Genomic DNA, 24,937 nt, shown 5'->3' on the forward strand with positions numbered 1-24,937 from the left:
CTGCTGTCCCAGGCTTCCCTCCCTCGCCAGCCACCCACGCTGCACCTCCTCCCAGCCCCACCCTGCCCGGCCCCTCCCAGGTGCCTGTGGTGGAGCAGTCGGCTCCCAGGGCACCTCTGATGGACTCCGGCCGGCACACCATGGGGGCTCTGAGGCCCTGGGCCCGATACGGGCTACTGGTTGTGGCCCACCTGCTAGCCCTGGGGCTTGGGGCTGCAGTGCTCCAGGCCCTGGAGGGACCTCCAGCACTCTGGCTCCAGGCCAACCTCAGGGCCGAGCTGGCCACTTTCCAGGCGAAGTACCGGGCCTGCCTGCCACACAGGGCACTGGAAGAGCTGCTGGGCACCGCCCTGGCAGCCCAGGCCCACGGGGTTTCCAGCCTGGGCAATGGCTCCCAGGCCAGGAACTGGGATCTGCCCTCGGCCCTACTCTTCACTGCCAACCTCCTCACCACCACGGGTAAGGCCGCCAGGAGGCCGGGCAGGAAGGGGCTCGAGGCCATTGCTACCTGGGGTCCCTGGGGGTGCAGCCCTTCCCCCAGCCCCAAAGTGCTAGACAGAGCCCAGGCCTTGTTAGGCCTGTCATCACAGCTGGGGCTCCCCACACCAACACACCCCAACTAGTGCCTCAACTTCAACTGCCAGGAGGGGTGTGGGCTCCTCAGTCCCACCCCCAGGCACCCTTTGAGACCCAGGAGAGGTGCCCAGACCCCGCAGGCCTGAGGCGAGACTGGGAACATGAATTATGGGATGGACTCTTGGATGGAGGGAAATGGAGTGAACCCAGGGAGTACAGGACCACCATCCAGAAGGAGTGTGAAGGAAGGCTCCTGGGGGAGGAAGTCCCCATAAGATGGTAGCCAAGGCAAGAAGGCACAGAGATAGACACAAAGGAATTCCTGGCAGAGGGAACAGCATGTGTGAAGGCCCAGAGAAATAAAGCAATGGGACCCACAGCCCTGGGGGGGTTTGTCTTGCAAAGTGTCTGAATATTTTTTAAAGGCCATTTTCCATCTTCTTTTTCAAAATTTTTATTTATGTATTTATTTATTTTTGGCTGCGTTGGATCTTTGTTGCTGTGCACAGGCTTTCTCTAATTGCGGCAAGCGGGGGCTACTCTTCATTGTGGTGCGCAGGCTTCTCACTGCAGTGGCTTCTCTTGCTGCAGAGCACGGGCTCTAGCCGGGTGGGCTTCAGTAGTTGTGGCATGTGGGCTCAGTAGCTGTGGCTCACGGGCTCTAGAGCACAGGCTCAGTAGTTGTGGTGCACGGGCTTAGTTGCTCCGCAGCATGTGGGATCTTCCCAGACCAGAGCTCAAACCTGTGTCCCCTGCATTGGCAGGAGGACTCTTAACCACTGAGCCACCAGGGAAGCCCCATTTCCCATCTTCTTTTGGAAAAACTGGGAAACCTATTTGCACTGAGCCAGAATACTTGTTGGAGTAGAACAAGGCCTGCCCTGGGGGGAGAACACATGCTCTCCAGCCCACCCCAGTCCCCACCACTCCCTTTTGTCTTACTTCTGACTCCTCTAGGTATTTGTGTTTACAACCCTGGACCAGCCGACCCTGTTCCCCCAGCATGCCCCGCTCTTTCACCTCTCCCTGCCTTTGCACACGCTTTTCCAGCCTTGAGTGCCTTCTCTCATGTGCGCTGCCTCTTTTGCAGCCCTTCGTGTCAGGTGTCCTGACTGGTTTTCCTGCCTGCCTTCCCCACTGGAGCCTGGGAAGACTCTGATTCCAGCACAAGGCCTGGCACCCAGGATAACTTGATATACCTTTGGGGAATGAAAGAAGGGATAACATTTCATCTGATGGGTTTGGAAGTGGGAGTCAAGGGCAGAGCTGAGGAATCTCTCAGGAAGCCAGGCTGCCTTGGGGTAGGACAGCAGCTCTCAGAACTGTCCCAGCTACAAGAGGCCTGAGGGGACTGTCTCTTTTAATCCTTTCTTGTTCTAGAAAATAAAAGAGTGGCCCGGAGAGGTTAAGGGACTTGAGTAAGACCCCAAGTGAAAGAGGAACAGAGCCACACAGAGCCCCGGCCTGAACAGTTCCGGCAATCTCGGCCACCAGAGGGCAGCCTTCTACCGGAGGGAGGCTAGAGGAAGTGGGTACCCGGCAGGCATCCCACTCAAGTGCTCATTACCCATGTCTCTCTCCTCTCCAGGTTATGGCCACATGGCCCCACTATCGGCAGGTGGAAAGGCCTTCTGTGTGGTCTACACGGCCCTGGGGCTGCCAGCCTCCTTAACACTTGTGGCCGCGCTGCGCCACTGCCTGCTGCCTCTGCTCAGCCACCCGGGTGCCTGGGTAGCCATCCACTGGCAGCTGACGCCGGCCACAGCTGCGCTACTGCAGGCATCTGGACTGGGCCTGCTAGTGGCTGGTATCTTCGTGCTGATGCCAGCACTGGTGCTGTGGGGTCTGAGGGGCGACTGCAGCCTGCTGGAGGCCATCTACTTCTGCTTCAGTTCACTCAGCACCATCGGCCTGGGGGACCTGCTGCCTGGCCGTGACCATGGCCTGCATCCAGTGCTTTACTACCTTGGCCAGTTCGCACTTCTGGGTGAGTCCAGCTGCCAAGGAGCGTGACAGGGAGGAGAGGAGGGAAGAGGAGCCTGGACTACAACTCCCATAAGCCACTGGGGGAGGCTGCGCCTCACAGGTTGGAAGGACCCTGCCCCAGGGCAGGGTGTGAGAGGTTTAGTCCGAGGTGCTAAGAGAATTGTGAGCGCTGGTCACTCGCTGGGAGGTGAGTGGGGAGCATCATCAGCACCCTGAGAGCTGCCCTAGTAACCTCTCCTCCCCAGGTTACTTGCTCCTGGGGCTCTTGGCCATGCTGCTGACCGTGGAGACGTTCTTGGAGCTGCCCCAGGTCCGTGCCATGGTGAAGTTCTTCAGGTCCAGGGGCCCTCTGAACGCTGAGGACGAAGATGGCATCCTAGGCCAGGATGAACTGGCTCTGAGCACTCTGCCACCCTCAGCAGCAGCCCCAGAACGGGCCCCAGCTTGCTGACAGGTGTCAGTGATGAAGTTGAGCTCCTTTCAGGTGGAGAAGCCTGAGGAGGAAGCCATCGGGAGTGGCTGGGGAAGCCTCTGGGGGTGGGAGGGGAAGGGATGGATGTGAGGACCTCAGGGAATAATGTGTTAATAAAAAATAAAACGGGCAACACCGCCGACTGTTTTCGTCTCCTTTCGAAATGGGACTTCCCTACAGCCGATCAACAACGCCATGGTCCTTCGAAGGCAGAGGTCAAGCCTCTGGTCTGGCCTCCGCCGGCATCTGAGAACCTCAGCTCCACGCAGCCCCAGTAAGGATCGCAGACAACCTTATCCGCCGAGACCCCACCCCCTTCCGTCTATTGAAAGCCCCAGCCGTCCTGAGAAAGCCCCGGAGCACTGGCTTGGCCTTTTCTAACTTTATTGCTCCCGAGGAACAGGAAGAAGGGGGAGGGCGGGGACGCGGCAGTTCACGAGCCGTCCCTCTCCCGCGGTGCTGGCCGGTCGGGTCCTGCCCTCGGGGAGGGGTTCTGGGGGGGCGCGCCTGGGACCCCCCAGCCCACCACGAACACACGCACACACACTCACACGGACTAATAAATACGACCGGGCGGCGCGGCCGCCCAGCCGCCCCTGTCCGTCGGGGCCTGAAGGGCCGCGCGTCCCCTCCTGGTAAAGGGTGACGACGGCCCCTACTGGCCACGAGCGGCATCGGGGAGGGTCCGGTCCTCCGGAGCGCAGGCCCGAAGCGGCGACCGGGCGCGACGGGGAGAAAAGCTGCGGTCTGGACGGACCGGGAGGGGCGAAGACGTCTGGGCCCTCGCGGCCTCAGCTCAGCACACAGTGTCCGCGCCGGCTCAGCTGCCGGCTCAGCTTGCGGCGCCGCTGCTCCAGGCCGCGCTCCAGGCGCTCGTCCTCCTCCAGGGCGCTGGGAGGGAACGGGTTCAAGTCAGCCCCAGAGTCGGGCGCCACAGGCAGGCCGCCCCCGGGGTCCAGACCGAGCACGCCTCCGAGAGCCCCGGCCCCAGCGCATCCCGGCCCCACTCACGTCCGTTCCTTCTGGTCCAGGTTCCGGACCAGCTCGTCACGCTGGTTCACCAGCGACACCAGCTCCTCCAACAGGAGCTGCTCCCGGTGCTGCTGCGCGGCCGTTTTCAGCCAGTCTGAGGGCAGAGGAGGCTGAGGGTCAGGAGGCGCCAGCCCCTGCCCGGTCCTGGTCCCCGGCCTCCGGGGCCCCATCTCCCACCTTCAATGGCCAACATGGCCCGTAGCTCCCGGCTCAGCAGCTCGAACCTCCGCTCCAAGTCCTGCTCTTCGATGCTGGGGTGTGGGGTGCCAGGTCAGGGAGAGAGGAATGGCAGGGAGCGCCCAGGGTTCGGACCGCTCCCTGGCACCACCACCCCCGCCCCCGCCCCCTCATCACCAGTTCCCATAGATGGCTGGACCGAGGTCAGAGCTATACCCTAGTCCCGGCTTGGAATCATCTCTTCTGTTTTTGTTTTTTGGGCGGCATGCGGGATCTTAGTTCCCTCAACAGGGATCAAACCCCAGCCCGGCCCGCTGCAGTGGAAGCACGGAGTCCTAACCACTGGACTGCTAGGGAAGTCCCTCTTTTGTTTCAACTGTTCCCCAGCTGCTGGGTGTTTATATTGTCTCCTCCCCTCATCCCACCCCCTTTTTAACAAATAAGAAACGACCCAGAAGGATTATTTAGATGGATATTATTCATAAACAGCAAGTATTAAACTAAAATTATTCTGAAAAATGACCCAAGATGTAAAAGGGAGGCAAAACCACCTCCACCATGCAGGACTATAAAGGCCATGAAGCCCGAGAATTGCTTCTGAGCCCACTCAGGAACCCAGCTCAGCTGTCTCTAAGGCTCAGTGTTCCTTCCTGTAAAGGAACAGCGTCAGACTGGGGCACTCAGCACTGACCTGCCCCATTTTTCTTTGGGCCTCGATTTTCTCATTCATAAAAATAGTACCAATTTAAGAAGTATACACTTTATATAGGAAATTAGGGGAAAAATTAAGATGGTTGAGCAATTTCTTAAAAAAAAATTCAGAGGAAGAAGAAAGCAGTGAACAGTTCTAATTAAAGTAGTTAAGATCCCATCTGCTCTGCCAGCCCTGGGTGGGCAGGGGTGGGGCCTGGACAGGGAAGGACCCGCACTCACAGCAGCTGCAGCTGGTCCTGCCTCCGGATGAGAGCGTTCTTCTTGTTGACCAGTGTGAACCACTCCTGGATCAGTACCTCCTCCTGCAGCCTGTTGGCACCTGAATCGGGCCAGGGCAGTCACCAGGCCTGCCACTGACCCCTGTGTCAGCAGCAGGGAGGCTGGGGGCGGGGGGATGGTGTCTGCTCCCTTGTGGCATCTCAGAAACCTGAGCTGTGCGCCTCCAGCAAGCTGCTTCCCGGCCGGGGGCCTCAGGGTGCCCGGCTGTAAATGGGGACGATGACCCCAGCTTTGTCTCCTCCCACTCCTCCCAGGGTCAGAAAGAGCTGCAGGGTGGGGTAGCCGTGGTGGCACGTGCTGGGGTGTGGACTCCAGATGCCCGTCCCACCTGACTCCATGAGGCTCCTCAGCTGCGTCTCCACCTCGGCCGCCCGCCCATCTATCTGCCTCTGTTCCTGCTCCAGGGCCTGTAGTTCTGCGCACACATACTGACTTGTGTCCTGGAACCGTTGCTGGGGTGGAAAGCGGGGGCAAGGGACAGGGTGGGCTGAGCCCAGGCCCTGCCTAGGAAGCCCACCCATCACTCCTCCCACGTCAGCCCTCCTTACCAGCCCGGCCTCCTCCGCTGGGCTTGGGGGTAGCTCCTCTGATGGGGGAGTCCCACCTGTGGACAGATATCAGGCTAAGGCACCCCCAACTGACACCTGTCCCCAGAAGGTCCCCAGCTCAGGGTCTGTGAGCAGCCTGAGTTCAGCTGAGTCGCCACCCCTTCAAAACTACTCACCAGGGGCCTGCTGTGGGGCAGGGCTGGGGTCAGGGCTCACGACTTCCTGTGGAGGAGGAGGCCAGTAAGGGCTTGGACGGGCTCCCCAACAGCCCGGCCTGGGGCCAGCCGGAGCCCCACTCACACAGGGGAGGGGGGGACCTCAGTTCCAGGCCCTGCAGCTTCGAGGTCCTGCATGCACAGAACTCCACCCCCATCCCTTCTGGGGAAGCGCCTCCTAGAGCAAAGGCCTTCACCACCCCTGGCCCTGTGGTCCTGGGCCAGTCCCCTCCCACTGGCTGAGCCTCGCAGTCCTCGTTCCTGGGGCCTCACAGGGCGTTTTTTTGTTTTGTTTTGTTTTGTTTTGTTTGTGGTACGCGGGCCTCTCACTGTTGTGGCCTCTCCCATTGCGGAGCACAGGCTTCGGACGCGCAGGCCCAGCGGCCACGGCTCACGGGCCCAGCCGCTCCGCGGCATGTGGGATCTTCCCGGACCGGGGCACGAACCCACGTCCCCTGCATCGGCAGGCGGACTCTCAACCACTGCGCCACCAGGGAAGCCCCCTCACAGGGCTTTTGTGAGTCGGGGGTGAAAGGCTGTGAGGGGCCCAGCTGGGGCCTCTCCTTCCCCCTTCTGCCCCCTCCCGCAGGAAGCTCCCTCAGGCCACCTCAGACTGTGTCACCTAGTGCTAGCATCTCCATCATGGCCAGGGCCCCACACAGTGACACTGAGCTGAGCTGATGTGGCCACCAGTACCTCCACCTCTTGGCCGAACGGGGCACCCTCCCCCCTTCTCAGTCCCCACACCTAGAGAATGCTGTGCTCGCCCAATAACACTTGGAACAGAACAGGCAGCTGCACCTACCAAGTTCAGCCCGGAAGGGCAGCGCTGGCCCCTCACGTGCCCCGCCCCTGGCAACTTGCTGGCACCGTCAGCCCTGGGGGCCCCCAAGCTTCGGCTCAGCTGATAGCCAGGCCCCCTTGATGGCTCCTGCTCTGGCCACCTTTCCAGGTCACCAGGTGGGGAGAAAGTGTTGAGCCACCCCCACCCTGCAACTCTGAGAGGCAGCCCTGGACGTCCCCTGCTCAGGGGCCCTCCTCTCTGGCCTGGGTAGGTGGCGGCCTCTTCAGCAGCCTCCCCACATGCCCTGCCTGCTGACTTCACCCTCAAGCCACAACTGAAGGGTCTCCCTAAACCTTCACCCCCAGTGGTGTCACTCTTCCCACCCCCTCTCAGCCCCCAGCCTCGTTGCCACGGCCTGGTGGCAGCTCCAGCCTCAACTCCTACTGCCCGAGTCCCACCCGGATGCCACCCTCCGGCCCCAGTGGTGGACTTTCGCTTCCCCAAATTGTTTCCTCAGCCTGGAGCGGCCTCTGTCTTGGGCAGCTGGACGCCAACTCGACCTTCCTGACCCAGCTCAGCCCCACCCCCTCCAGGGGCCCCTTCACAGGGCTTTCTTCCTCCCTCCCTAACTTTCAGGCCTCCTGCAGCCTCCCCGACTCCCACCCTAGCCCCCAGGGCCTCTCCCGTCACAGCTGTTGGTTACCCCTGTCTCCCTAAGCAGCAGCAGCCCCTGCAGACAGGTTGGGGTCCAGAGAATGCACTCAGGGCGCACCGGTTAACTGTAATGGCTGATATGCATTAAGCATCTATTTGTGTGTTGGGTGCTGTACGTGCATCGACTCATTTAGTTTTCCCAAGAACACTGTGAGGCGGGGAAGGTTACCATCCCTACTTTACAGATGAGGAAACAGAGGATCAGAAATGACACTCAAACAGGGCCCGGCCCAGGCCTAGGGCTGTCTAATCCAAAAGTTTGTTCCCAAGCTTGGCCACCAATTTGCTGTTTGCCTCTGGCCCAGTCACACCCACTGGGCCTGTGTCCTTGTATGTAAAGGACATACAAGCCCCTTGGGGTTGCAGGGCTCCAGAAAGACATCTGGGGAAAAACACAGTCCCCCCTTTTTAAAAAAAATTTTTTAATAGAGTACAATCAGGTTGGGGTACCCCTCTTTTTTGTTGTTTGCTTGCTTGTTTGTTTGTTTGTTTTGGCTGCACCGTGCGGTATGTGGGATCTTAGTTCCCTGATCAGGGATCGAACCCGGGCCCCCTGCAGTGGAAGTGCAGATTCTTAACCACTGGACCGCCAGGGAAGTCCCTCACAGTTCCCCTCTTTTGACAACACCCTGCAGGAGTACCTCAATGCCACTTTGCAAAAAACTTTCATGTCTTTACTTCTCATCCTCAGGAAAAGAGCACAGAGAGATTAAGTGGCTCATCCAAGGTCACACAGCCAGTTCATAGTGCTGGGCCCAGTAGAGGGCGCCATTTTAGAGTTCAGTGTCAGAACCGGGGTTCATACCAGTATTAACTCCCTTTACCTTTTCATATCCCTGAGCCTCAACATTCCCACTTGCAAAAGGGGGTAACTGTTCCTTCCTAGAAGGAGCAGTTGCTGAGGGGTGGAGGGGGCAGACCAGGCATAAAGCAAGTGCTCAACCAATAGGGCAGGCGGATGCAGGAGAGTGGAGAAACCCCAACCTCAGCAGCAACTAAGCTTACTCATGGCAGCCTTGATGGGAATTCCAACGCTTCCTCACGTCTGACCCAAATTCCCCTTTCTACACCCTCATGTGTGGCCCCTCCTCCAGGAAGCCTTGCTGGGCCACACCAGAGGCACCCTGCCCTCCTCATGGCATTGCTTCAGCCCTGCCCCAGCTTCAAGGTGACTGACCTCATCCCATCCAGGTCTCTGGGAGCTCGCAAAGCCAGGGGCAGGCCCTACCTCCTCCTACTGTACGCATGGGGAATGGGGGATGGGAGTGGCCAATGAGGAAGCATCCCCTCCAGCCCCATGGGTCATATATCTCCTGTGGGACAAGGGTTGGTGGGGGGCCTGGTTTGGGAGGACCAGACGCTGGGACTTGGGCCCAGAAAGATGGAGCCTGCTGTTTTAAGATATAAAAAGCCATTGAGACACATTAAGGTGGCTTTGGCCAGAGGCCAACACAGGCCAGGATAGCACAGCTCCTATGGGTGCCTCTGATGCCCTTCCTGTTTCTCATTCATAGGCTCAATGCTGCACCTCTGACCCTGCACTCAGGGGTCCTGCTCTCCAGGACAGCCTCATCACCGCCTGCGGACCTTAAGGGAGGTGACTGGCAGCTCCCTAAGTGAGACCTGAGCTTTCCTGCTGCCACATTTTTACTTGTGAGGTCCCACCTCTTGAGAACCAGCCCTCCGATTCTTCACCTGGGAAAAGCTGCCCATCTTATCAGCCTGGCTCAAGTGGCTGCTTCTTCCAAAAAGCCTCTCCCACTTTATTCCTTCTTTTCCTTAGAACTTAGGGGTCATCCCTGGGCAGCTGAAGGCTTGAAGCAGCCTGACAGAGCTGCCCCTGCTGTCCAGGACGGTGCTGCTGGAAAGCCCATGGCCGGGACTTCAGTGGCTGTGAGTCCTTGAGCAAATCCCTGCCCTCTCTGGAACCATCTCCTCTTCAGTGTATTGACCATGAGACACCCTGGGAGGCTGACCTGAGACCTGCAAGGGATGGGGGAACATGGGCACCCAGCAGAGTCTCCCATCTCCAACTTTCCATTATCAGAGAAGAGAGGAAACTGGTTTCCAGTGTCTGGAGTTAAGGATCCAAGTCAGAGTATCTTGGGGTTGGAAGGCCCTGGAGAGCTCCCTTGAGTATAGAAACCCTGTTCCCAGCTTACAGGAAAGTGGTGGCTGCCGGTAGACCCCGCGCCACCAGCAGGGAAAGAAACGCCCCAACCCACTTTACAGTCCATAAAGAGCGCTGATTACACGGAACCTTCTGGGAACTTCCTGCTGCAGCTTGATTCCACTAACTGGTTGCCGAGCACTAGCCTGCATCCCAAGGCTGACAGCAAAAGCCAGCGGCAGGACTTCCCTGGTGGCACAGTGGTTAAGAATCCGCCTGCCAACGTAGGGCACACAGGTTCGAGCCCAGCTCCGGGAAGATCCCACATGCCACGTAGCAACTAAGCCCACAAGCCACAACTACTGAAGCCCGTGCTCCGCAGCAAGAGAAGCCACCGCAGTGAGAAGCCCACGCCCTGCTCCCACGCGCAGCAACAAAGACCCAACGCAGCCAAAAATAAATAAATAGATAAATTCATTAAAAAAAAAAAAATTGGCGCCGGGCCGCCGGCCTGGGCACTGGCGCCCCCGCTGAGAGGAGTTGGCGGGGCTACCTCCTCCTCGAGAGGGACTTCCGCAGCACCGGTGCCTCAAATCAGACGCCTCCCCGCATCTTGCAGAGGCCGGCTGCCCTGGACCCACCGCCCCACGCCCCGCGTCAGCCCTGCCTTTGGGGCGTCAGCCCTGCCTTTGGGGTTCCTCCAGACCCGCCCCTGCCCTGCTCCCCCGACCCCCGCGCCGCTGGAGGGCACTCACCGCCGCCGCTCCAGCAGCTCCCCCGGCTCCCGCGTCCGGGTCGTCCCCGGAGAAGGAGCTGCTGTTCCGCAGCCGTGAGCGCCTCTTCTTCAGCAGGTCAGCGTCGCGCACGTGGGAGAAGGAGCCGTGCGCGCGGGGCGGGGGCACGGGCCCGGCCTCCGCATTGACCGACGGCCGCCGCAGCCTCACGCCGCCCGCGGCGCCCGGCGCCTCCATCCCGTTCACCAGCCCCTCTGTCGGGGGCACGGACGCCCGGGCTCCAGGGCCGTCGGCTGGGGCCTCCGCGGAGCGCGCCTCCTGGGCGGCCTCGGCCCCGCGGTCCTTGGAGGCCGCCTCGGGGGCCATCCCGTCCGCGCGGGTCGCGGCCTCCTGGGGCTCCTGGGGCGCCTCGGCCCAGTGCTCGCGCAGCCGCTGCGCCAGGCCGCCGGCGTCCAGTTCGTCGGGCGGGCTCGACTGGGCGCTGGCCACGCGGTACGTGCCGGCGCCGCCGTCGCCCTCCAGCTGCACCAGCTGCAGCTCCTGCCCCGTGCAGAAGGCGCGGATCTGGCACAGGTACGTCATGACGATGAGCTTGTCGGGCACCGACAGCAGCACCATGTCCGCCGGCTCCAGAAGCCTCGACACGCCCAGGGCCGCGAAGCCATCAAAGGCCTAGGGACGGTGCGTTCGTTCGGGTCAGCGGCGACGGGTCAGCCAGCGACGCTGCCGTCCCGCCCCGGAACGATGAGGAGGTCCCTGCGACTGGCACGCCTGGGTTTGCCAACAACGCCTTCACCTTCCTATTGGGGGAAATCTCGCAACATGGCCCTCCCCTGTGTTACCCAGCAACTGCACACCAAACAGGGTGGTTTTGGGAAAAACCATCTGGTGGAAATATGCTTAAAAAAAACAAAGCTAATCTCAGGAAAACGAAAAATTTCAAGACCAAAAGGGAACTAAGTGGCAGAACTTCCAAAAGCCACAGCGGGGGCCATGAAGCCCACAGATTCCTCTCCTACACACAGACGGACAAGGAACCCAAATCTTAGCTTAGGCCTGGCTCTGGATGCTCCTTCCCTCCAGGCACCACTCCCACCCCAGTCTCACCTGCTTGTTGTTCTGTTTGATGCTGAGTGGGTCCAGGGAGGCAAAGTCGCTGCAGAGAGAGCGCTGATCAGAGGCTGGATTCACACCACCCTCCCCTCCTGCCTGGCAGCCTCCCCCATTCATTTCCACTCCCTCTGGCAGCTCACATCTTGTCCGGGTAGAATCGGTGCAGGATGGCACAGAAGGCCAAGCCATTGCGCCAGGATGTCGTGAAGTTGGTGATGCAGACGCCACGGTAGCCGGTGGTGACTTCCTGGCACCACTCCAGCAGGGACTGACTGAAGCTGACCGGGGCGGGTGGTGCCTGGGGACACAGGGATGGGCTTAGGGAATGTGGACGTGGGACTTGTGCCCTCTGCCCCTTGGGCACAAAACAGCTCCAGCTCTGGGTTTGCAGGAGTCACCAAGGACCACTGGCCAGGGCCTTAGGGTCAGGCAAAAGGGTTTCCAGCTCCAGTGTTATCTACCAAGGTCCCCTAAAAGGTCAGTGGTCCCCAGGCAATATCAGAGGCCACCAGCAGCCACACCTCAAGGTCAGCCCAGAAAATCAGCTTTAGGGGTGTCCCGCTCCATGCAACCCAGGGAAGACAGGGCGGGGGAGCCAGGGCACCCTGAGAGAGGAGGGGGTGAGGGGCTCCTTGAAGCTGAGCCCGACCCACCCCACCCCAGTTGGCCAGGTGGGTCCATGCAGAGCCGCCATTAGCTCAGCCCAGGTTAGTGGGAAGCAGCAGACTGGGCCCTCGGCGGCCCCCATCCCTACCTGGCTGCCCGGCAGCCTCCTGTCCTCTTCAGGCTCCTCTGGGGAAGAGGCCCCCGAGGGCCTGGGCAGCCCAGCCCCTGCCCCACTGGCCACCTGCGCCTCAATCAGGCTGGCCTCTGGGAGGTTTCCCTCAGCTTCTTTTCCCTTCTCGGTTCCTGAGACCCCAGCCTCTGCTTCCTGGGCCTCAAAAATACCAGATTGGTTCTCTGAAGCCCCTGAAACCTCCGTCTCTGCTTCCTCGGCCCCCCAAACCCCAGACATGGCCTCTGAAACCCCCAAAATCCCAGCCTCCACCTCCTGGCCCCTCAAAACTGTAGTTTCTGCCTCTGCTCCCTGGGACCCTAAAATTCCATGCTTTATGACTGGGGCCCCTAAAGCCTCATATTTGAGGGTCTCCCAGAGTCCAGTCTCTGCCTTCTGGACCCCAGAAGTCTGAGCCTTTGCCTTCTCAGCCTCTAAAACTGTAGTTTCTGTCTGTTGAGTCCCCAGACCCTGAGCCTTTGCCATTCTAGCCTCTGGCCCTGAGAACTGTGAATCTTCCACCTCTGTCTCCTGGGTCCCCAATGTCTCAGTCTCTGTCCCTGGGACCTCAGAACCCCCTAACTCTGTCTCCTGCATCCCTGTTATTTTAGATTTTGTCTCTGAGACCCCTGAACACCCCATCTCTGTCTTCTGGGCCCCCAATATTTCAGATTCTGTTGTCTCAGCTTCTATCTTCAGTACCCGTGAACCCCCAGATATCTCCTGGAACCGTAGTATCTCAATCTCTGACATCCTAGTCTTTGTCCCCAGAACTCCTGTACCCACAGCCTCTGTTTCCTGGGTCCCCAGTACCTCACACTCTTCCATCCCGGCCTCTGCCCCTGGGGCCCCTAAAACCCTCACTTCTGTTTTCTGGGTCCCTAGTTCCTCAGACTCTGCCATCTCAGCAGCCTCTGACTCCAGGACCCCTGATCTCACTGCCTCTGTCTCCTGGGTCCCCAATATCTCCACTTCTGCTGTCTCAGTCTCTATCTCGGGGAACCCTGACCCACCCACTTCTGTCTCCTGGGTCCCCAATAACTCTGATTCTGTCACCGCAGCTTCTGTTCCCAGGACCCTCAAATCCCCAGTTTCTACTTCCCAGACCCTCATATCCCTGGACATCACCCCCTGGTCAGCTGCTGGTGGGGTCCCCTGGTACTGGCTCACCTGGGGCCTGGCGCTTGCTGCTCCAGCAGAGGGGCCCTGCTCCAGGCCTGTCCCCCCAACACCAGGGGCTCCACCCCTCACCTCTGCACCCTCTCTCTCCTGGCCCTCAGCAGCCCTGGCCCCCTTGAGGTCACTGAGATGCCTGGATTGCCCTGCTGGCTCTGCTGGGGGTGGGCTCAGGACGGTGGGAGCCTCTTCCCTGGTCCTGACCCCTGTCCTGCCCTGAGAGCCCCTTGGAGGAGCCTCAGGAGTTCCCTTGAATCTTGCCTCAGATGTCACCCCTGTAGCCTCTGGTCCCTTAGTGTCCACGTGTCTCACCTTTGACCTCTGCTCAGCATCCACCTGACCAACTTCTAAACTCTCTTCAGCCTCCCCAGCTCTGACCTCTGACCTCTTACTGTTCACCTCTCTGACTCCTGACCCATGCTCAGTGTCCACCCCACTAGCCTCTGGCCTGTCCCCAATGCCCCCCTCCTCAACCTTGGGTTTCTGCCCTTCCAAAGAGTTGCTGGAATCTCTGTCCCCAGTGCCTGGGCCCAGCCCGGTTCCCTGGGCCTCTGTCCCTTTCTGAGGGCTTGCCCAGGCCTGGGTCTCCACAGCAGAATTCACGCCTGCTGGGGGAGCCCCTGAGGCGTTGGGGGCCTCATCTCCCCCTTGGGGGACTGGGGGCCAGGGGGCATCAGAGCCTTTCCGGAGCCGAGGGGCCGGGCTGGGGGCCGCGTCCTGGCCTGGCTGTCTTGAGGACCTGAGGAGAGAGCAGGAGGGTGTGTTGCAGGGGCTCGTTTGGCTCCCCGCTCTCAGCGCCCAACCCCCTCAGATTGCTGGGACCCTGGAAAGGCAGGTTGGCAAGGGGTATGCAACTTCTTAAGAGTAGACAGGGGAGGGGGGGCTGGGGCTGACTCCAAAGCTCACCTTGTCTCTGGTGGGGTTCTGGGGGGCCTTGGGGCCTTGGGCCCCACCTGGCCCCCTGCTCCAGGAGCTGGTTCTGACCCCTGGCCCCGGCAAGCCCTGGCTGGGGGCACAGGGGCACTCACAGGGGCTGGGCTGGTATCCTCGGCACTAGAAGGGCTGGCAGCTGGGGGGAAGGAAGCGGGATACTGAGGCCTGGGCCCTGTGACTGGAGGTCGAGTCTCCACCGTCCCAACCCCAGCCTGGGCCTCACCTGCCTGCTGGGGCCGAAATCGGCCCTCTTCCTCCTCCTCACAGAGTGTCTTCAGCTCCCGAGAAGTATCTGGGGGTGGGGCGTTGGGGGCAGGGTCAGCCCAGGGAAGGGCCCTGCAGGTCTGACCCCCTCCCCACAACTAGAATGCTGGGCCTACCTGGGAAACGCCCCAGCCTCAGGGAACCGCCCCGGCCTACGAGAAGAGACAGGCCCACAGGTGCAGAGGAAAAGAGAGATGGGACCGACGAGGACAGATGGAAAAACAAAGCCTTAACAAGCAAAAGGTGGGGACGAGGTTGGGTAGTGAGGGGTGGCGAGCCTGGACTGCAGCCCCTCTCTGCGCTTTTGGCCCAGCGTAAAAAGGACCCCGGGCAGGTACGTGGGCAGGCACGAACTCAGGGGTGAGGAGAGGGCCAGGGGCACAGGGAGGTACTGGAAACCCATTCTGCAGGACAATCAGGGCTGCTGGGCAGGTTGGGACCACCTGGCAATAGTGCGCTCCGACCACTGGGCGTGCACAAGCTGGCCCTGCCCCAACACAGCAAGTGGATTTTGGTCCGGGTCATCCTCCACCCTCCCTAGGTCTTGGTGATCTCAAGCCACAGCTGTGAGCCCACCTGGCTGGAGGACACGAGCCCGCGCCTCCGGGCCCCCTGGACCATTAGCCTCCTCGTCACTCTCAGCAAAGTCTTCCAAGTTGCCCACGTCACTAGGCTTCATGCTCATGAGGCTCGCAAGACTCTGCATGTCATCATCCCTGGGGGTCAGAGATCAGGGGTGAGGGCTACGGTCAGAGGTTATAGACTAGGGCCCAGGAGGGCAGTTGGACACTCACGTGGCACGGCCCTCCCGCAGCAGCACCCCAGAGAGAGTGAGGCTCAGCTCGGCCTGCACCACCTTCACTGACTTGGGCTTCAGCCGCAGCCGCAGTGAGGCTTGGGCAGGCACAGGCCCTGCATGGCGGGCCAGGTCCACCTCAGCCGTGGCCAGCACCTTCCGCTGCCCCTTGGACTCCTGGGGGCAGGAAGAAGGAGCATCAGTGCTGCCCCAGAGTCCCCGAGATCCCAGGCTCCAGCCCGTCCCAGCCACTCACATTCTCAATAACAAACGTCCACTCTTTGGCCTCATACTGGTCCACGTGTGGGTCCTGGGAAAAGGGGGCACCGGTGAGTACAGGGCCTGCTGCGGTGGGGACAGGGCAGGGAGAAGAGCCTGTGCTGGTTCAGGAGGTGATTGTGTGGGGCCTTCACACATGTTGAGCCCTCCTGGCATGTATGCTCCCCGGCTTCTCCTGATCCCAGCTCTCTTCATGTGGCGGCTAAATGCTACCTCCTCCAAGGAGACCTCCTGGGCCACTCACACTGAATAGGCCCCCTGACATGATTCTTGGTCTCACCCCTCTGTTCTTTTCTATTTGGATGGATAATGCACCAGGGGCCTCCCGTGGCTGCCCAGGGTTGCAATCACCAGCTCATGCCCATCTGTGCAGAAGGGCTAGAGACTCACCCTGTATAAGGTCACAGAGATGTCCACATTCTCAGGTACCATCCACACCACGGTGCCCCGGTATGGGTTCTGGATGCCCGGCTGCCAGCTGTGGGCCTACAATGAGCAGTCTGAGTCCTCCCCGCAATCCTAACTCTCCCCCTCACCCCTTGCCCTTATCTTCAACCTTGACCCCATCTTTCTCTCCCTTCTATGGATTCTGATCTGAACCTGACTCCACTCACACATCAGCCCTGACCCACTTACCCCACCCCACCCCAATTGGCCCCACCCCCAACCTGGACCCCCAGTTGACATCCTCCCTCACCTTGGAGCAGATGCGTCGGTTCCGCCGGGTCCACACTACCACCAGCTTATCCGGTTGCCTGGGAGGCGGAGCGGGGAGAGGGGGCTACTCAGTCAGGCCCACCCGGCCGTTCTATCTCCTCCAGTCTCCCTTCTGCCCACATCCCCCTCCCCCAGGACAGGGCCCAGACAGCCCCTTATCTGGGGCCACAGGGAGCAGGGTGGGGCTGCTGAGGCAGGGTGAGGCCTGGGCCAGAGGGCAAAGGCCTGTGGGTCAGCAGGAAGTATGAAGAAAGTCATACAGAGAGACAGGCACACACAGAGACAGACAGACACACAACAAGTACCCTGCAAGAAACACAGACTCAAAGACACAGAGAGACAGACTCAGAGTAAAAGAAGTCCATTCACTCACAAATATTTGTAGAGTGCATACTAGTACCCCAGCCCAATTTGGGGGAAGGGCCAAGCAAAGGAGAGGCAAGACCCTCTGGGGCAGGGAATGGGTCATGTGAGGAGGGTCTGGAGAAGGCAGGCTCCAGGCAGAGAGGATGGCAAGTGCCAGGGTCCCAGGACGGAGGTAGGTGTAAGGTCGGGAGGGGAGGGCAGAGGTTGGGAAGTAGGCAGAGAGGCATAGGGTCAGCTTGTCATTCGATACCCTCCCAGGACCTTCCATGCCCAGCCCTTTGCTTTGCAGGGCCCCCGATTCCTGCAAGGGGCACCAGGGAAGACTTCTAGAAGGAGGCATCTAAGCCGAAACAGCATATGCCAGGGCAGACTCAGAGGAGAGGCAGAGATGTGGGGAGACAGAGGCAAAGTGAGAGGAGAGTGTCAGCTGCTCAGGGCCGAGTCCCAGACACGTGGCTGGGCCTGGAAGGGAGAGGGCCCCTTTGTGTTGGAGGGGTCAACTGCTGCCCAGGAGGGTGGGGATGGTTAGAGGATCATCAGGCAGATGGCAACATAAGAGCCCTCCTTGCCTGTACCCTGTCCCTTGCCAGGACGCTCAGGTTCACCCAGCTCATTGCCCCTCTGGAGGCTGAGCCAGGATAACTGGCTCTCCTGTCAGCCCCTGAGGATGCTGATACCCAGAGAGGTTAGGGGCCAGGCAAGGGCACACAGCTGAGCCTAGAGCCCTCCAGCCTGGAGCCAAGTGCCTCTCCTGGACCCCAAACTGCAGGCGATGGCTAAGGGCAGCCATGGGGACTTCCCAGAAAGGGGAAGAAGACAGTGAGAGCCTAGGGAGGGCGGGGCCTGGCTAGGCAGCCTGACTCAGGCTGGGCACACCCTCCTGGGGAGCTGTGACCTGGGCAGAGGCAGCTTCCTAGCTGGGGCTCCAGGCAAAAAAGCCCAGGAGGCCCTGCCCGCCGCCTCTGACTCAGACACGTTGACCCTGCCCACACCCTCAGCCAGCTCTCCGGACCGTGCCCAGCGTCCCCCTGTCTTCACCCAGGATGCTGGGGCCAGAGTTCAAGTCCCAGCCCTGTGCTGTGTTACCCCAGCCAGCCCGTCCTTTCTGGGCCTTGCTGAGTGGTGTGAACCACCCTCTGGCTGGCCCAGTCAACATCAGGGATATGACAGCTGCCCAAAGGACCCCAGGCCTCCTGCTCACTCCCCTCCCTTTGGACCCCCTGGTCCCTTCCTGTGTTTTCACTTGGGAGCCTAAATTTAGCCCCGCCTGGCGGCTGAGGCCCCCACAGCTGTGCCCTAATCCAGCCAAGGGAAGCTGACACTAGCAAGCACGTATATTTAGGGTGTGACGCAGGGGCCCAGGCAGCTGCGGGTGGGGGAATGTGAATGAGATGCCCCGGGTCCTTTGGCAGTCTGAGCTGGGGGGTCCTGCACCCCCTTACCTCTCCCCCAACCCCACTACCTTGCCTTCCCCAGGCTCTCTCCTCCACGACCCACAACCTCCTAAGTCCTCAGGCCCTTTTAAGCTGCTCCCCGCCTCCCTCCTCATCCGTCCCAGTGCTCAGTTTCCCCTTTTAAGGATATTGTGGAGACGGATCCAGCCTCCCAGCGCCCACTCCGGCTGAAGGGGCGGGTGGTTCCTCTGGTTCAACAAATAGGCAGCGGAAGAAGGGGTGGACTAGGGCCATGGTGTTTGCTGTCCCAGCCCCTCCACCCGAAGACCGGCAAAACTTGCTCCCTTTTCTGATGCCACCTTGAACCATCCCTCTGGCCAAAACCAGGAGGCTTCCCTTCCCCCAGCCCTGAGTGCAGTTGAGGCAAGTGTGGGCCCAGACAGATTCTCAGGCCTGCAAGTCCTGACCTCCACTCCCCAAAGGCTGCCCACACCCTCAACTCTGGGGATGTCACAAGCTGCAATGGCACTTCTCTGTGCCTGGGTCACCAGGGCCTAAGCTGGGGTAGGCGGCCTCTTTGGTCACTGGACTGGGGGCAGGGTTCTCAGGCCCCCAAGGCCGGATGGGGTCCCAGCCAGTCTGGGGAGTCCCCCAGGCCTCCCTCCCACTCACCATTTCTTGGTGCACTCCACCACCAGCTCGTGGTAACAGGCCACAAACTGGAACTTGGCGGCCCGCTTGCCCACGCGCTGCAAGCGCTTCCACACCGAGGTCATGGCCCTGCCGCCTCCGTCGCCCGTTCCTCAGACCCGGGGCTCCCGCTGGCCCGCGATCGCTAGCCTGGCCCAGGTCCCCATGGCCTCCGGGCTCCTATCGGCGCCGCCCGCCCCGTCCGTGGGGAGGGGTCCGAGGCGCGGGACCCGGGGCCGCTCTTGCCGCCGCCGCCACTGGGACCCGCTGGGTGGTCTGGCTGCGTCGGCGGGGTCGTCTGGGGCGCGTCGTGTCGCTTGAGCGCTGAGCGGCAAGCGCACCGTTTCCTGGAGCTGCACCCCCGTCGGAAGGCGGGCGGGGCTCCGGCGGGGGGCGGGGGCCGGGGCGGGGGCGGGGCGGCCTGGCTTCCGGGGCCTCGCGCGGGAGGGAGAGCGAGGGGCGAGGGGGGCGCCTGAACCGCAGCGCCCGCTTGTTGTGCGCCGAGGCGGTGTGGAGGCGCGGGCCGGGTACGGGGCGCGCGGGCCGGGGCAGGGAGCCACCAGCGATTGGTGCCGCCCTCGCGAGCGTGGCCCCGGCCGCCTCCCTTCCTGACCGCAGCCCTGGGAGGTGCGTACTGGTGGCCCCATTTCACAGGCTGGGGAAAGAGAGACCCAGAAAGGAGAAGAAACGTGAAGGATCACGGTGCGCTGAGCCAGAGCCAACTGGCCTCAACACTGGGGAGAGGCAGACTCCTGCTGCCACCCACGTATTAACCAGAGCAGGAAGGAGCAGGGTCAGGGGCCAACCCGGGTGGTCCTACCTGTGGGCAGCACCCACTTGCCAGTTTCAGAACCTGACTCTCCAGCTGTCAAGTGGGAAGGTAGTCCCAACATCCCACAAGCAGATGACTGACAACAAGCGTGTGACCTTGGGCAAAGTACTAACGCTCTGAGCCTCAGTTTTCACCTCAGTGAAATAGGGATAATTATAGTTCCATCTTTTACAACATCATTGAGAATGAAACCTTGGAAAGCATTTAGTGTAGAACCTGGCTGATTTTGCCGGTGTTATTAAATGAAATCCGTTATCATGGACGGGAAAGAGTGTGTGTTTACTCTCCCTCCCCGGGGAAGCCTGCCCCGGGGCGTTAACCGCTCTGTTCACACCTAGATTAGAGCCCTTATCGCCAGCCCGCCCCGCTGCCTGCTTGGTAATGAGCCGCTGCACCTGTCAAGCTCAGCGTTACAAGAACTGCCATAGATCAGCACATCAGCCTGTTCCGTCTGCCAGTGTGAACGCTCTGCTAGGTTTGTGAATGGACAGCCTAGTCCTTGATAAATACTCGGTTTGAACAGGACGTCTGATCTGCCAGGAGTGTCAGCTGAGTAGTGTCCAGGAGGCATGGGGATGAGCAGCCGGTAAGCCTAAGTACGCAACTTTGAGGTCCTCTCCTCTTCTCTTCGTTTCAGGAAGCTGTGGGGGTATTGTGTGTGTGGAAGCCTTAGCACCCACCATTCGCAAATGTTCAGGCTTCTTTGGGGGAGGAGAGGGAACCTGACACCGGGTTTAGCTCCTAGACCCAGCATCGCGGTTCTCCGTTTCCTCTGTAAGAGAAAGCCTTTTACATACAACCCTGAATGTCCCAGGTGCTGTTGAGGGAAAGCCAGGCATAGAATGCGGGTGTCGGCGCCGCTGGGAGTCTCATGCATCCAAGCCCAGAGGCTTGCCCCCATCTCCCCTCCGGGGCTTGTCTGGCCTCTGGGGAGGCCTGGAGCACTGCGACTTCACCCCTCTTCTGCCTCTGCAACTCTTTCCTCCCGCCCATAGGTCACTCACTCGTCCCAGGCCCTTCCAGGAGGCGCCCTCCCCTCTCTCGCCTAGGGCCCCTCGGCCCGGCCCGCCAGCCCGGGCCCACCCATTTCCTGTGCCGCCCCAACCCCGCCCCCACTCGGGGTGGAAAGTTTCTCTCCTCGAGAAGGGCGGCTCCTTCTCTTTCCTTCCCGGCCGGCCAGGAAAGCCCAAAGCGAGTGGGGAGGGGGGTTGAGCTCCAGGCCTCCGGCCAGAGAGGGGAAGTGACTCGCCCGCACTCACACAACCAACCGCAGGGCCAAGCTGGGGCAGCTTGGAACGATCGGCAGATCGGCGACTCTGCCCGGGGAGCGAGGGTTCGCACCCTAGCACCGCCGAGCCTCTTCCAACTCGGGGTCTCGGGCACCACCTGCTGGCGGAGCGCGGGGCAGCACTTGCCAGAATCACCGCTTATCTTCCCGCCCCTGAGCCAGGCAGTCAGAACACAACAATGCTGAGACAGTTATTTATTTATCTATGCGCCCAGGAGGCTGGCCCCTAAACTTAAATATCCAGCGCGGAGCCTTGGCCCTCCCGGCCGTGGGTGGTGCAGGAATGGGTCCTGGAGAGCCCTTGTCTAGGGCCGTGGAACCCAGGGACCAGAGGTGGGATGCCCCTGAGCCAGCAGCTGCCAATAGCAGCAAAAGGTGAAGAGATAGGAGCCAGGCACTCATCCCAGTCACAGAGATGCCAAGGGGAGTGCTAGATGCTTTGGACCCCACCGCCAGACTGAAGGTCGGCCAAGCTGAAGTACACACATGTGGGAGAAGTGGAGGTCCAGTGCCATGGGCAGAGGCTGTAGCCCAAGCACCTGCCCCAGTGCCAGCTAACCCAAGACAGGAGAGAGAGGGTAGGCAGTTTCGCCCCCAAGGGGCCCAGGCCTTGCCCTCCTCCTGTGAGGTGAGGTGGTATGGGGGAAAGCAGGCACTATAGTCTGAATACTTGCTGAGGGGTGAGTTTCTGAGCCTTTTGCATGGGTCCTTGTCCCCTACCACCCTAGCTCTTCAGAGGCTGATGTGGAAGGCATCCTGCAGCCACTGGTCTCGGGCATTGTGTGTCTGGGGCACAGTGAGGGGTGGCGGGTCTGGGGGCAGGCTAGCATCAGGAGGCTCGTCATCATCAGATAGGCCAGCATCAGGTGGGTAGGAACTGTCTGAATGCAGGGAGGATGACAGGTCCTGGCACAGGCTCAAGTCTTGGCACAGGTGCTTATAGTCCTGGATCGACTCATACAGGCCCCACAGCTGGCACAGCAGGGACATGTCCAGCTGCCGCAGGCCCACCTGCAAAAGACTGAGAGTGGGCTGGGGTTGGGGTCGAAGCCACCGCCCTAGCCAATCTTCCCAAGCACAGGTTTTTGTGGACATCAGATGCCATCTACAAGCTTTGAATCTTTAGGCAAGTCACTGACCCCTATCTGCAAGATGGGGACAAAATTTATCTAGCAGAATAGAATGAAATAACACTAGTAAGGCATTTAAAAATACATAGTAACTATTACCATAAACGGTAACTATAATTATTGTTACCATATCCCCTCTGACCCAACTGGCTTCTGCCGATCCTCTAGACCCAGACAGCGCGTTGCCTTATGTGCTCCGCCCCGCCCCAGGACCCTCAAGCTCGGCGGCAGCCCCCATCACCCCGCAACGCCCAGCTGACCGAGGCAGGGCTACTCACCATCTCCTTGCGCAGCGCCGCTAGCGCCGAGTCGAGGTTAACAGGGCGACGCGGGCCGGGGGGACCCGCGGCAGTTCCCGCGTTGGCGGCGCCGGCGGCGTTACGGGGCCCGTCCGGTACGCGGGCGGCCCGGCTCAGCTCATCGTGGATGCGGCTGCGCTGGCTGTAGACGCGCTCCAGCTCCCTCCACGAGCCCCCGCTCGCGTTGAGAAGACCGCTGAGGCCGCGCGGTAACGGCGGGAGACCGGTCAGGGCGCAGCCCGCGCCGCCTGGCGCCTCGGCCGAAGGCAGCCCATTCATGGCCGGACCAGCAGAGGAGGATGCCGCTTCCTTCCCTCCAACGCTCCGCCCGGGCCGCCGCCCGCAGGCCCCGCACCCTGCGGCCCCGCCAGCCGAGCCCAGCCGCCGCCCGCAGGGAGTGCTTTGTTCCTACCCGATTCCTCCGACTCCGCCCCCTGCCCACCCCTCCGTGTGGGCAGGGCCTCTCTTAAAAGGGCAACGGCTGATGCGACCACGTTGCCCCAGGTCGCAGCGAGCAGAGAACAGGCAATTGGCCACCAATAGAAGGAGAGCAGGAAAAAGGGGTGAGGGAAGAGGGCAAAAGCGGAGCGTGCGGTTCTTTCGCGGTTCTCCACCCCCACACACAAACACTTTATTTATTCTGCCTTATTATAACTCTCAAGGATCTAAAAGGGGGGGGTGGTCAGGAGACTGAGGGTAAGTCCATAATTGATCCCTAATTGACTGACACCCTGTCAGTATCTGAGTACCTGGTCTGGGCCTGAGGTGGGATAGGATGATGGTGTCGGGATGCTCGGGGGAAGGAGGGGAAGCTACCAAGGGGACTGGAACCCCAAATCTCACTCAAGGGTGGGGAATGAGCACTGGATGGCTGAGGAGGTTGCAGGGTTCCTTTAGAGATCCACGCCTGTTTCTGCTTTTGAGGAGGCTGTGGCCTCCTTATCAGAATAAAAGTATCACATAGTCCTCTCCCGCCTCATCCTTTGAGTGGGGAAACTGAGCAGAAACAAGCCCAACTCATCTCTCAGGGCATCAAGGAGACCAGACTGTGATAGCATGAGAGGCCAAAAGAAGGAAAAAGACGAGCAGAGCTGGGGCTTACATGCACACTCAGAACCAAGAAAAGAACAAATCACACAAGAGGAACAGCTGTTTTTCTACAGGGATTTTCTCAGGAGGGGTTCTTTAGTGTTGCAGCTGCTGCAGGCTGTGCAGAGCTTCAGCACAAGCCCGGATAAGGCTACACAGCTGGATGCTAGTCTCCAGGGAGGTGCTAGAGCCCAGCTCAGCTGAGGCCCAGGTCAGTTTCTGCAGGAGAGCCTCTTGTGTGCAGGCCACAACATCTGCATTTGGAGGCACAGCAGGAGGCGGCAGCCCCTGGACTGCCTTGAGCCCTGCTGCAGCTCCCTCACAGTGCTCTGGACGGGGTACTGGGGGCTGAGGGGCAGGCCGAGAGCCCAAAGGGGGCTCCGAAGCAGAGGCGAGCTGGTGCTCCCGAGCTTGGGAGAGGGCAGCCTGGGCATTCAGAGCTAAAAGAGGAAAAATCCGGTGGAATGGTCAGGATACCTGGCTCACCTCAGCCCTGAGCCACTTCCCTACTCTTTACTGTTCTGCTCTTTCTCTAGTTGAGATGTTTTCCCTGCCCCAGTATAAGGTAATTTATCCATTTTCTTCTTTGTATCAGAGTTATTTATGCCCTTGCTTCATCTCTCTCATCAGAACTATGCCTAATAAGCTCAGACTCTCCATGATCTCTGGCACACGGTTGGTGCTTAGTGCTCTTACTGAATGAATGGTCCTTTCTAGAGCTGAAAGGAGAAAGCAACTCACCCCCGCCTCACCCACAAATACCACTGTCACCTCCCACCTACTGTTCCTGAGCCTCTTTCACCACACTTCTTCACCAAGCACACTAGACCCCTCACCCGGATTATCTTTATCCACGTCTGAGTCGAGCTCCTGGCAAGCCACGCAGTAGATTTTCCGCTGTTTGTCTTGGAGGAGGATCGTCTAGGGGCCAGAAAGCACACGGGGCAGGGGTGAGACGCCGGGCGATGGGGTCCAGAAGGGAGCGCTGGTCAAGGGCAGTGTGGCCTGGTCCGCGGCCCCATCCTGGATCCCACGTCCCGAGTCTCTCCTCACCCCGCAGTCCGCGCACGTCTCGCCCAGCATGCGGTAACCACGCAGCAGGTAGTCGCCCATGAGCCGGGAGATGCGATCCTGCCGCTCCCGCCGCGCTTGCAGCACCTTCGTCTCCGCTTCGGTCGGGGGCTCCCAGGAAAAGTCGTCGACTTCTGGGGGAAGAGAGGCACAAGGGGCCGGGGTGTCTTGCCGAAGCAGGCTGCATCCCGCAACCCGCAGCCACAAACCCCCGCAGCCCAAGTCCTCACCAGAGCCGTTCAGGGCCATGTTGCCGTCGTCGCCGCTAGACTCACCGGAGGTGACGCACAAGCAGCGCGCCTTCCGCTTGGCTCCGCCCCCTCCGTGTGGGCCCGAGAGTGAGGGCGGAAATGACGCTCTGTGTGCTCCGACGTCGCGATGCCC

At 60.6% G+C, this 24,937-nt stretch overlaps 4 protein-coding genes across 11 annotated transcripts; 1 reads left to right on the forward strand and 3 right to left on the reverse strand.

Moving 5' to 3' along the window:
* The first annotated feature begins 119 nt into the window (after nucleotides 1-119).
* On the forward strand, nucleotides 120-3,013 carry KCNK7 (potassium two pore domain channel subfamily K member 7). Its single transcript, XM_060105439.1, has 3 exons — nucleotides 120-459; nucleotides 2,165-2,563; nucleotides 2,808-3,013. Exons 1-3 carry the CDS (start codon nucleotides 120-122, stop codon nucleotides 3,011-3,013), a joined length of 945 nt encoding a protein of 314 aa, XP_059961422.1.
* Nucleotides 3,014-3,401: 388 nt separating this feature from the next.
* EHBP1L1 (EH domain binding protein 1 like 1) lies at nucleotides 3,402-19,188 on the reverse strand. 8 transcript variants are annotated; one of them, XM_060105435.1, is made up of 20 exons: nucleotides 18,827-19,187; nucleotides 16,375-16,432; nucleotides 16,068-16,163; nucleotides 15,655-15,708; nucleotides 15,397-15,575; nucleotides 15,179-15,318; nucleotides 14,562-14,630; nucleotides 14,312-14,474; nucleotides 13,880-14,144; nucleotides 12,209-12,385; nucleotides 11,595-11,752; nucleotides 11,449-11,497; nucleotides 10,363-11,013; nucleotides 5,961-6,006; nucleotides 5,785-5,840; nucleotides 5,565-5,688; nucleotides 5,177-5,276; nucleotides 4,244-4,317; nucleotides 4,046-4,160; nucleotides 3,402-3,925 (listed from the first exon to the last, which is right to left on the reverse strand). In XM_060105435.1, exons 1-20 carry the CDS (start codon nucleotides 18,928-18,930, stop codon nucleotides 3,826-3,828), a joined length of 2,778 nt encoding a protein of 925 aa, XP_059961418.1. In that variant the 5' UTR covers nucleotides 18,931-19,187; the 3' UTR covers nucleotides 3,402-3,825. The 8 variants fall into 8 exon arrangements, with proteins under 8 accessions (XP_059961418.1, XP_059961417.1, XP_059961416.1 ...); XM_060105434.1 differs by having other exon boundaries at nucleotides 12,209-12,391; XM_060105433.1 differs by having other exon boundaries at nucleotides 13,400-14,144.
* Nucleotides 19,189-21,144: 1,956 nt separating this feature from the next.
* Nucleotides 21,145-23,559, reverse strand: FAM89B (family with sequence similarity 89 member B). The gene is made up of 2 exons (XM_060105111.1): nucleotides 22,373-23,559; nucleotides 21,145-21,975 (listed from the first exon to the last, which is right to left on the reverse strand). The coding sequence occupies exons 1-2, from the start codon at nucleotides 22,670-22,672 to the stop codon at nucleotides 21,697-21,699; spliced, it is 579 nt and encodes a 192-aa protein (XP_059961094.1). The 5' UTR covers nucleotides 22,673-23,559; the 3' UTR covers nucleotides 21,145-21,696.
* On the reverse strand, nucleotides 23,544-24,850 carry ZNRD2 (zinc ribbon domain containing 2). The gene is made up of 4 exons (XM_060105110.1): nucleotides 24,784-24,850; nucleotides 24,536-24,687; nucleotides 24,319-24,403; nucleotides 23,544-23,922 (listed from the first exon to the last, which is right to left on the reverse strand). Exons 1-4 carry the CDS (start codon nucleotides 24,800-24,802, stop codon nucleotides 23,579-23,581), a joined length of 600 nt encoding a protein of 199 aa, XP_059961093.1. The 5' UTR covers nucleotides 24,803-24,850; the 3' UTR covers nucleotides 23,544-23,578.
* Nucleotides 24,851-24,937: the final 87 nt, after the last annotated feature.

The sequence above is a fragment of the Mesoplodon densirostris genome, chromosome 7, assembly GCF_025265405.1.
Source record: "Mesoplodon densirostris isolate mMesDen1 chromosome 7, mMesDen1 primary haplotype, whole genome shotgun sequence".
Taxonomy (NCBI): domain Eukaryota; kingdom Metazoa; phylum Chordata; class Mammalia; order Artiodactyla; family Ziphiidae; genus Mesoplodon; species Mesoplodon densirostris.